Source organism: Trichosurus vulpecula, chromosome 8 (assembly GCF_011100635.1).
Source record: "Trichosurus vulpecula isolate mTriVul1 chromosome 8, mTriVul1.pri, whole genome shotgun sequence".
NCBI classification, from domain to species: domain Eukaryota; kingdom Metazoa; phylum Chordata; class Mammalia; order Diprotodontia; family Phalangeridae; genus Trichosurus; species Trichosurus vulpecula.
Genome location: NC_050580.1, coordinates 179,656,054 through 179,667,524, shown reverse-complemented (window position 1 = coordinate 179,667,524; position 11,471 = coordinate 179,656,054). Strand labels below are relative to the sequence as shown.

The 11,471-nt window shown below is 38.1% G+C and overlaps 1 protein-coding gene across 1 annotated transcript in view; it reads right to left on the bottom strand.

The window, feature by feature from the left end:
- The window catches only part of SUPT16H (SPT16 homolog, facilitates chromatin remodeling subunit), a 30,130-nt gene that overhangs the window by 2,178 nt on the left and 16,481 nt on the right, over window positions 1-11,471 (bottom strand). Inside the window, exons 12-25 of the mRNA XM_036734626.1 lie at window positions 11,351-11,446; window positions 11,147-11,262; window positions 10,909-11,062; window positions 8,853-8,980; window positions 8,274-8,409; window positions 8,043-8,169; window positions 7,715-7,833; window positions 7,155-7,280; window positions 6,437-6,549; window positions 5,876-5,951; window positions 5,186-5,355; window positions 2,073-2,202; window positions 1,038-1,167; window positions 72-149 (exon numbers count right to left, since the gene is read on the bottom strand). Coding sequence (XP_036590521.1) covers window positions 72-149; window positions 1,038-1,167; window positions 2,073-2,202; window positions 5,186-5,355; window positions 5,876-5,951; window positions 6,437-6,549; window positions 7,155-7,280; window positions 7,715-7,833; window positions 8,043-8,169; window positions 8,274-8,409; window positions 8,853-8,980; window positions 10,909-11,062; window positions 11,147-11,262; window positions 11,351-11,446 — 1,699 coding nt within the window. The remainder of the gene's footprint in view (window positions 1-71; window positions 150-1,037; window positions 1,168-2,072; window positions 2,203-5,185; window positions 5,356-5,875; window positions 5,952-6,436; window positions 6,550-7,154; window positions 7,281-7,714; window positions 7,834-8,042; window positions 8,170-8,273; window positions 8,410-8,852; window positions 8,981-10,908; window positions 11,063-11,146; window positions 11,263-11,350; window positions 11,447-11,471) is intronic.

Genomic DNA, 11,471 nt, shown 5'->3' with positions numbered 1-11,471 from the left:
CCATATTCACCCCACCAACATTACAAAGCTGCACAAGAAGTCTATGCTCCTAATATCCTTAAGCAACTCACCTTTTCTTGCTTCTTCCTCCAGTTCATCCCAGTCTTTTCCACTTTCCTCTTCACTGCCCAGTGACTCCTTGGAATAGTCTGGAACAGAACAGATTTAGGTTTGGTCAGCTGGTTAGGGGATTCAGGGGCCAGGGTGGATGTGGAAAGGTAGGTTTCTTTTTCCCTAAGAAGATACATCTAGTAAAGTTGCATCTGGTGAAGATTTCAGTCCCAGGAGGAGGAGAGTGATATGATGAATTAAAGATGATGAGTCCAAGATGTTTGGCAAGAATGAAGGACAACGGAAAAGAAATTCTTATTCCTTTTATGGCTCCTGCCTCTATCATTTTATGTGCTTTTCTGATTCCCTTTAACTATGACATTTCCTCTCAATCCTGAATACTTAATCACACAAATTTTCACATCTCAGAACCAGGAATGCAACCCAGACTTGGGCTGGGAGAAGAAGTGAGATAAAGGGAGGGGAAGTTAAAACTAGGATGTAGATAATATGACAAAATTGGTGATAAAACAAGAAGTGGGGCTAAGGTGGGGTAAAAAACTAGTGGGCTGCGTATAAATATTACAAGGACAGGCAGTAGGGCTAGACTTGGAGTAGGAAAATGGACAAGAATGGGTTGAGAGTATGCTGAAAACTGGAGAGTAAATGGGATGTAGGGGAACAGAAATAGAGTAGTGAAGGCAGGTTATATTAGCAAATTAATGAGTAGTATAAGACCATGGGTGCAACTTTTTAACAAGCACCTGCACAGGCCACCTGCACAAGCCCTGTGATGAAGATTAGAGACCTAAATCCAAAAGTAATCAAACAGAGCTTCAGCATACATACCTCCAAGATGGGATTTGAATGAGAATGGACAAAATTATTTGTAATAACAAGGATTATTACACTACTGGACTGAACTGCCTTCTATTTAAATTCACTGAAACTGCTTTAGCCATGACAATGACCGTAAAAACACACACCTGATTCCTCTGCTTCTGAGGAATAATCTTCATCACTATCCTCCTCCTCTTCTTCATATTCGTCCTCCGAAGGATTAAAAGTTTCATCTTCAATTTCAGACTCTGAGTCTCCTACCTCAGCATCACTCCCCTGATATAAGAATAGCAGAGACCATGTTAAGAAGGCATTTCATATTTTTAAATAACAGTTTCCACCAATAATTTAGTGAATCCTTTCAAAACAATAGTTCTAGTTCCATTTTTTGGTGAGGAAATTGAGATAAAGGTAAAGACAGAGATAAAGGCACTTGTCCAAGACCACCAAAGTCAATACAAAATAATTCTGTTTGGACTAAGCTCTTAGATTCATAGACTCTTAAAGCTCAAAGGCATCTCAGAGATTACCTAATCCAACTTCCTCTTTTATTAACCAAGTCAAAGCCTGATAGACACAGTGACCTTTCCATCCTTCGGAAATCAAAGATATCCTCCTGCTTATCTATTTCTGAAAAGATCAGTTTCTTTTTCCTTCAGGTAAATGAAAACCTAAAATAGACTGTTCTCAGAAATGAGACTGATCGTGGTGTGGAGGATGATTTTTAGAAAGCAGCTTCTCATGACTGTCTAATACTCTCTGAAGATCAAAGGGTAAAAAAAAAATAGTGGACACAATGGTACTGCAGAAAGAACATGGATTTGAAGTGAAAGAACTTAGGTCTGTGCCCTAGTTCTATGTGATACCTTGAACAAGTCAATTTCTCCAAGGTTCATTTTCCCTCGAATGTAAAGGTGGGACAATACTTGTGATAATAAAATTAAGCAAATTTATCTACAGCTATACAAGTGTATGCTATTATTTGATCCATAATTTACCTGTAAGGTGGATTAGAGAGAGTGGTCCAAACTTGACATTGTTCTCCTGACTTCCTCCTCTCAAGTGGGTCTGGTCTTTTTTGCTCATATGTCAATCTCCATTCCCCCATCCATCCAAAAGGTACTGGGCAACCTTGTACACATCAGCCACTGACCTGTTCCTGAAACCCTAAGTTCACATACCTCACCTTCAGGCTCCAAGAAAGACCAGCCACCTTGCTCAAAAAAGCCCTCGGGATCATCCACAATAGTCTTCATGATTTTGGTCCAGTTGAGGGACTGTACTCCTTCAGTGTACTTCAGGTCACAGGAACTAAAGGAGTTATATAACATCAAAACCAGTATTGAATAAAGTCCCTTGATATTACTAAATAGTACCATCTTACTTTAGTCACTAACATGACCAAATATATATATATATAATATTTGCTTAAATATAAGAAAACACTTATTCCTTGTACAAGGCCACTGAACTATTGTCCAACTGTCCCCAAAGTCTGGCTTCACAGAGCAAAACCCTGCCAAGGTACAAAGGACTAGTCCTCACTGTAAAGCTCTTCTCTAATTGCTAGGATTTTTCTTTTTAAACTGTTTCTCTTTATCATGACTTTTTAAACTTTTACATTACTTTTTTTCAAAATGAATTTTTATTAATCTTTTATTTTCATATCTTTAAATACATGATAGAATCTGAAAGTTACATGCAACATTCCACATCTATGGACCATCTGCTGTTTAAATTGTTTTAGTCACTGTGTATATAGTTTTCTTGGCTCTGTTTACTTTGTGCTGCATCAGTTAATATAAGTCTTTCTATGCATCTCTGTATCTACCATATTTGTTTCTTACAGAACAGTAATATTCCATTAAATTCATGCACCACAATTTGTTTATCCATTTCTCAATAGGCATTTGCTACATGTTCTTTGCTACTACAAAAAGTACAGCTATAAAAACTGGTGCATAGGCAGGGGCCTTTCTTATTGTCAATGACCTACTTATGGTACGTGGCTAGTAGTGGAATCTCTGCATTAAAAGGCAAAAGCATTTCAGTCACTTTACTTGCTTAATTCCAAACTGCTTTCCAAAATGGTTATACTGGATCCATAGCTCCACTAATACAGCCATGTGTCTATCTTCCCACCTCCCACCCCCCACAATCGACCATTTCCATCTTTTGTCATCTTTGTCAAATTGCTGGGCATGAGGTGACACCTCAGGTTTGTTTTAATTTGTGTTTCTCTTGTTATTAGTGATTCGAAGCATTTTCATATGGTTATTAATAGTCTGAATTTTTTCATTTGAGAACTATTTGCTCATAATCTTTGACCACTTATCTATTGGGGAATTAATTTCTACATTACTTCTAATGATTCTTTTCCTAACCAATGCTGCACTCACTTTATCTTCTTTCTTCAACCCTATCTTCACTTTTCTTCCTCTTTCAGTCTCACTTTCCCTCTTCCAATGATATTTTGAAAAAAGTACTTTGTCTAAAAGCACCTGGCCTCAATTATGGCCTGTTCAGTGGTCTGTGTTTTACACAGGTGTCAATTCCAGCCAGTATACCCTCTCCCAACTGTAGCATGTGGGCAATGAAAGTCTAGCCATTATCTCCAATGAATTTATCCCTTCTTTGGCTCTGTGTCTCCTTATTAAACACATGTGATCCATAAGATAGGAATGTCCTTTTATTTTTGCTAACTTCCCACAACACCTAGTAAAGTATTATTCTCTAAGTATCTTCCTAAACTGCTATGGAAATGGGTTATAGGGGAGGTGATTCAATTACAGTGGGTGAGTGAGGAGGAATACAAAAGGAAAAAAAATCAAGAATTGAAAACAAAAGGGAGAGCAGTAGTAAGATTTTAACTTGAAAACTGCCCAAGAATACTATCAGTGTTACCTATGCAGGGATAAAAGCAACCCACCAACAACCATGAAAGAATGTGCCAAATTATCATGAGAAATGCAAATTAAAATTACTGAGGTTTCACCTTATACACATCAGGCAAAGACAATCAAAGAAGGAAAATATAAATGTTGAAGGGCCTATGGAAAGAGAGGCACAATATTTAATGCACTATTGTTGGAGCCATGAACAAGTCCAATAATACTGGAAAGTAATTTGAAATTATATTAAAAAAGCCACCAAATTATTTATCCTTTGACCCAGTGATATGACCACTATGCATATATCTCAATGAGGTTAAGAAGTTCCATGCATATACAAATACATGTATATATACATGTTTCCATAAACATTTCTATAAACTTTTTGTGATGTTTGTAGTGGCAAAGAACTGGAAAGAAAGTGGGTGAATGGGGAATGGCTGAACAAATTATGGTACAGAAACATAATATAATAAATACTGTGCCTCTAGAAAGAATAACATGAAGAATTCATACACTTGGAAAGACTGGTATGATAAAGTAAGTGTAATAATTTATACGATGACCACAAAATTGTAAAGGAAATCAATGCTAAAAGTCTTCAGAACTCTGATCAATGCAGTTACTAATCATGATTTTGAAGACTAATAGTAGTGCCTCTCTTGCTCCTCAAGCAAAGACACAATGGACTATAGTTACAGAACAAGGCATTAAAAAATGACTGATGCACTCATTTGTTTTGCTTAATTGTACTTTGTGACAATGGAGAGTTCTACTATTTTTAGTGGTGGGGGAGGTAAATCTTTAGAAACTGACAGTTAAATAAGAAAAATATCAATAAAACATTAAATTCAAATTATTCCCAATGTTTATTTCTTAGACTTCAAAACCATTTCTCACAGACAAAATTATATAACCACTTCCTTTAGATAATTTAAAAAGCAAATTCCACTCCTGTTAACACTCCAGCTCTTTTTTAGGATGATTTCCCTTTGTTAGCTCAGGCAGTCCCACTAGAAAAGCTTTTCTCTTGCTGAAGTGTGGAAAACTTGTCATTAAAACAATATGCTTTTGTCTATCTAGTTTTTCTTCAGCAAATTTACAGAACTAGGAAGGAACATAATACTTTTTTAATAAGAATTTGAAATACTTTGAAGACATCTTGTACAAAATACTTAAAAAAATGAACTTTATGTAGATATTGACTCACAAGGAATGGTTAAGCATTTGATATAAAGGGGCTAGGCTCAATTTTTAAGTTCTGATCTATAAACTCACCTCAAAGGCAGGCTGAGCTCAGGTACATCAATAGTTTTTTACATACCAGCTGTATAATTCTTGATATCAATAATCCCAGAATTTCAAGTTCCATTGGAGTAAAGATCCCTACTGGATTAACTTACTTCAACCACTCCTTGATGGGGTCAAGAGAGGCCACAGGGATGGCATTGATCATTGTCACCTTCTTGCTGTAGTCCTTGTAGACTATTACCATATCAAAATTCTTCAAATGAAACTGGACGCGCTCAAAATGAATCAGCTCTACTTCATCCAATGTCACCACAAAAGGTGGCTAAGGGAGTAGAAATGGTCCATTACCTTCTGAGTAGAACTGGAAACCCATTAGCATTTCCCCATTCTTGAAGAATCCTATTTAACGTATCAAAGAGCTTGTTTATTCTGCAGTAGCTCAAACACACTAAGATGTCCTAGTAGAATCAAAGACTTTTTGGGTGGGTGAGGACCTGAGAGGAGAGCCTCCTTTATTTTACAGCTGGGTAAAATGAAGTTAACTGGCTTGTAAAAGAGTTTCACTGCATTAAATTGTACCCTCAGGTAGAAAAAACTCAGTGTAATTTGTAGCACGAAAGTCAACATTTTGGGAAGAAAGTTACAAATACTAAAAAGTTATAAGGTGAAGTAGGAACTGCTTTCATGTCTTGTGTACGGTGGACTGATAATTAACAAATTAATTGAAAATGTTGATAGAGAAGCTCAGAGTGAAAAAATTAAGATCTAATTCTCACACTTTCTAGTCAACTTCAAACTATTTCCTTCTCAATGCAAAAATTAAGTAATAAAGAGATGCTCACCCATTCTGTAGCATTCACCAGTGCACTACTAGTGGGCTGTAGTAGGCAGGTGCTTCTGTAAGGGGCTCCATTGAATCTGGAAAGGAGTGAGAAAATAAATTCATACTCTGTGCAGAGCAAGATCAGAAGACCAAAGCCAGCAGGTGCTAATCCCACAATAGATATACTTTTCCTTCCCATTCTAAATCTTGAAACTCAAGTTTCAAGGCGATCCTCATCTTCCAGTGCCAAAGATGCATTTCAATCTATATTCTACCTGTCTCCCCATTCCTTCGCTTTTGCATGTGAAATGTCGTATTTGAAGGAAGTTTAAAGAATGACAGAATGCTGAAATCTGAACAGCTAGAGGTGAAGTAACTTGCCTAAGGTCCAAGAGTAAGTAATAGAGCTGGTTCTTGAACCAGTTTTCTGACTCCAATTCCAATGTTCTTTCCATTACAGCATAAGGGTGAGGAATAATACATCAAAGTGATATTAATGTAGAGGGTCTTCAACACTTTCCCTATCCCTGTGGTTAGAAGTAAGGTCTGAGGGACACTAGGCTAATAAGAAATATTTTACCCCAAGTCCCTAAAAGGCACTTCAAACTCCAGCTCCTCCTTGGTTAGGGCCTCAACCTTCTCAATGAAGTTTTTAAAGGCCGTTTTCAGCTTGTGCCTCATCTCTCTTTCCATCTGCACAAAAAGAAAAATAATAACTAAAAATACCACCTTGATTTTTAAATATAATGTTCTCTTCCAAAACAATTATCATATGTATCTTCAACATCAACTCCTGCTATTTATATCCTGGATATTTCTGGAGCTATGGGGGAAAATGAAGCGCTAAGAAGTTAAGCAGTTTGTTTAGTGTTACAATGGTAATGATGGAAAATATTAGAATTCGTGGACTGGTGTTTTATCCACTGATTTATCAATAAAACAGCAGTTTGTATAATATAGTGGACAGAGGGCTAGACTTAAGAGCCCAAATCCTGCCTTTGAAACTTCCTAGCTATGTGACCATGTACCTACCAACCACTTAACATTTCTGAGCCTCTCTCTTCACTTGTAAAATGGGAATAGTAATATCTCACTCACAGAGCTGCTGTGAAGCTCAAATGTGACATATATAGAACACACTGAAAACTATCTTATGTACAGTCTTCTATACAGGCCACTGAGGTCTACTTCAAAAAGGTTAGAATATCATTAATTTATTACTCCAAGGCACTGGCAACCAAAGAGTTATCCTGTCTTATCCTATCTTCCCCTCAAATCAGATACAGAATTTTACTGGCCTGCTCAGCATACAGGTCATCGCGGTCATGCATATGCTGGTGTTTTCCCAGGTCAGTGGTGATTTCTCCCACTTCAGTGTAGAACTGCACATCGGTGTGCCGCTTTTTCCCAAACATGATGGCATTCTGGCAACAAGAAACAGAAAACACAAAACAGAAGTCAGGAGGCTCAGGCTACACACAATAGCCAAAAAGACAATGCACAGGGTTGGAAAAATAACTATCTCTACAATGGAAGTAGCACCAGTCCTATTAAGGCACTTCTACATCTCATCTGTTAAGAGGATTAGATGACTCTGAAAGTATTACATTCAATTCACTTTTGTGAAGAGCAGTATTTTACCTATTTACTGGAATGGATTTCTAGAGCGGACCATGAAGGCATATAAGAAGTGGAATAGGTCCTGGGGGAGGTGGATATGCTGTGCAGAAGTTGAAGAGGGCACAGAATTCAGATTTCAAAAACGGAAAGAGGGGAAAAAAAGAGCCCTAGTGTAGTCAGATACCACAGAAACAAAGACCCTTCCAGACCCTTCTCCCCCCTCACCCCAACAGTATACCTTCAGGTGAAAGTGCAAGACAATGATCATTTCCCCATCACAAGGCTGGAACAAGGCATGCTTAATGTTATTGTAGAGAATATCCACTTTGTCTCCTCGAACTGATGTGAAACGGAAACCTGGGTGAGATAAAGAAACTGAGTGCCTAACGACACTATCAAGCCAAGTAGAACACCGCAATGCTTCAGAAAAACTGGAAAGGTAAGAAACAATTGAGTTTTTCCCCTCTGTAGTATATTATGAATTATTACATAAATACTACAGAATTTCTCTTTCATTTTACTTCTCAGCTTTTATGCACCTGCCAGTGATTCAGAAGAATCCTTACCATTGACATGAGCTTCAAGGGAGCCTTGCATTCTCTTTTGGGCAATGTTGGGTCGGATGTACAGATCCTTCAGCTTGGGATTACTCCGGTTAAGATTGATGACTAGCGAGTCTTGTTTCACAATGCCCTGAAGAAACAGAAGGAATGGTAATGCAATTACATCCCCAAATGTCTCTATGAAGTAACCCGCGTGTCCTTTTTCTATGCATATGTTCTGGTCTCAAGGCTCACCTCCTTTTCTTTTTCTTCTGCTTCCCGAGTCTTATAGCGCTTTTGAACTTCTTTTATAATTCGAAAGGCATTTTGAAGATTTAAAGATGGTACAGCCTGTTCTCCAGGTGCCTTCATATTTGAAGCTCGATACGTGCTATGGTAGAAAAGCAAACAAATGTTACAGGAGGAGTTGCTTACTGGGCTAGTGAACCTGTTACTATACTCAGGACCTGTATGTTTAGCTTAATGTCTCATGGGGAGAAAGGGATCACACTGAAGAGAGGATGATGAGAAAGATCATACTATGTATTTCTTTTGCTCTTCAAAAGAGATGGATCTGTAAATGGTTAATCTAATCAAAGGGAAGATGTGATTAACTTTTCCCCTTGAAGCCAGATGCAATACTTCAAATTTAGTCCATCATATCTCAGTTAAGGAAACAATCTATCTTGGCAGCCACCAATTTATTTGGAGGAGGGATTTGGGATTTAACTTCTCTTTAGTGGGCAGTAAGAGTTTATAACCATACTGACAAAGAGGAACTCAGGATAGAGGGATCAGTAGGGATTTTGGGATAAGTGGTATCTGGGCACTCACATTTCCTTGACAAATGTAGCCTCTGGATTGGGGAAAATGTTGCCTTCATTTCTGCCCAGAGCACTCCCGGGGCAATAAAAGTTGATTCGCAAGTAGGTATAGTCTCCTTCCACAGACATACTGATATTCTATTCAAAGAAAGGGAAGACAAAAAACAAACAAAAAAGATTTCTTTTCCATCTAGACACCACCTTGTCTCTCCTTTTCATGGCCAAATTTTTTGAAAAAGCTGTGTATACTCACTGTCTACTTCCTCAATACCCTTGTAATCTGGCTTTTTGTTCAACCAGTTTAATAAAATATCTTTCACAGGTCACTAATAATCTTAAAATCCCAAAGTCCAATGATCTTTCTTTAGTTTTCATCCTCCACTGCAGCATCTAATACTGTTAGTTATCTCTTCTTCTGGCTCTCCTACTTCACTAACATACCATTAAAAAAAAATCTTATTGGTAATCTGTCCTTTCTCAGACCCTTAAAGTGTGTGTTCCTCAAGATCACGGGCTCTGATTCTTTCTCTTCTCTCTACACAAGAGGACCTCTCCTTTAGGAATCTCATTTACTCCCTTGTTTTCAATGATTACTTTTACACAGAAGAATCCCAATCTTTGAGTCCTGACTGCTCTCCCTGAACCTTAAATTCACATTTCTAGTTGCCCAGAGACCATCTTCACCTGTATGTCTTGCTAGTACCTTAAGCTCTATAATACATCAAAAGATCTGCAATTTTATCACTCTGAGAACTTCTTCCAAACATTCAGATCATGATCCCTCTTTCCCTTAAAAGATCTCTTCATGAGTTGTGCACTGCATCCTCCTCCCTCAATATATCATTAGCAAGAGCTGGTGATGAACTCTCTGAACTTAGCTAGGTCAATGGTCCCAAATACTCTCTGAAGTCTTTAAAGCTTACCACACCTTATGTATTATTGGTATAGCATTTGAGAACCAAGGGTCTTTTTTTCTTTTTTTGGAGGCTGTCTCCCTATATCACACTAGGCAAGAAGTACAGTAGTCACTTACAGCCTCAATCCCATTACTGACTGGTATGAGCACTTCAACCTGTGCAGTTTCTTACGTGGACAGGTTTGCCTATCTTTACAAGCTTGGTGGCCCTAGATCCCAGAAGCTCATAACACCGGTGCCAGACTTGGTGCAGAAATCTGATGGGTTTTGCCTACTGCAGCTAAGACCTACTGAGCTCAAGAGATCCACCAGCCTTGGCCTCCTTAATAGTGAGGATTATAGGCACGTGCTACCATGAGGAATTGGTTCTCCAAACCTGATTCCACTGATGATTACTATTTCTGCCTGTGTCACCAACACCACCCACCTAGACTATTGAAGTAGTCTCCCAACAAGTCTTCAGACTCTAATCACTCTGCCTTTCATTTGATCATTTACATCAGTGCCAAACCAGTCTTCCTTAGGCATAGATCTGGTAATGTCACTATGCTCTTTAAAGGTTTCCTATGTCCTACAGAATTAAAGTTCAAATTCAACTTCACATTTAGAGTTCTTTACAACATGACAAGACTACATTTTTAGCCTTGTCATATTCTACTACTAAACTCTGAATCAATTCTGAGGGCAGAGACCATATCTTATCTAAATTTATCTCCCCAATCAGAAAAGCCTGATTGGGATTCCACCTTAAGTAACATTTATTTTCAGCCCTCTTTGTCTCTAAGTGTAGAAGATCCAATATTTATCACTGCATAGCTTATTGTACTGAGAGTGAATTAAACCCTAAATGTTTAACAAAAACACAGGTGAAACACCTTTTTCTGAAGCCCTAGGAAAAACCAGGCAGATATATCTATTGCCAAATAGATTAATCTGAAACATTCATTTTTCTAGGAAGTGAAAATGGGGAGGGAAACAAAGAATAATAGGAATATAAAGCAGATAGTGAATAAAACTGGAAAAGTGCATTAAAGAAGGTGGGGCAACAAAGAAGAAGGATAACGTGAAACGACATAGTTATGGTGAGTAGAGACAACAGTCTATAAAGAATTTTAGATGAAACCTGGTCCAGTATATTGTAGTTAATCACCTTGATTGTGGCAATGTGGAAGGGTGTTGCAATGCCAAACACAGGCATTATTACGGTCTCATATTTCTTATCAATATAAATCTTCATTTCACGGATATGTAGTTCCTTAGGCATCAGAGATGGGTTCTTGTAGGATACATTAGATTTTCGAGCTCTAGGATGGGAACAATAAAAGTGAACAATAGACTTCAGAAGTCTTAGGGCTCAATCCCTCCACAGTCATCAGCAATGCTCTTACTTCTGAATCTGTTGTTCTCCTTTCTGCTCTGTCAAACGCCTTTTGGCTTCCTCATTGAGTTGTGTGGCTAATTCCTTTTGATGCGCTCTCCTCTTCTCCTCTGCAGTCATCTCATTCTAAGGAGAGGAATAAACCCAAGTTACTAAAACATGTAAAACATCCACAGGCAAAAGATGTGAAAAATTTATAGAGCAGGGGACCTACTCGTGTTCTCTCTGTGAGTAAAGCTGCTCTTGAACCTCGTCCCAAAAGGTCCTCAGCCTCATCTTTCTCTTCTTCCTCTTCTTCTTCATCCTCATTCTGTGGTGAAAAATAAATATACACA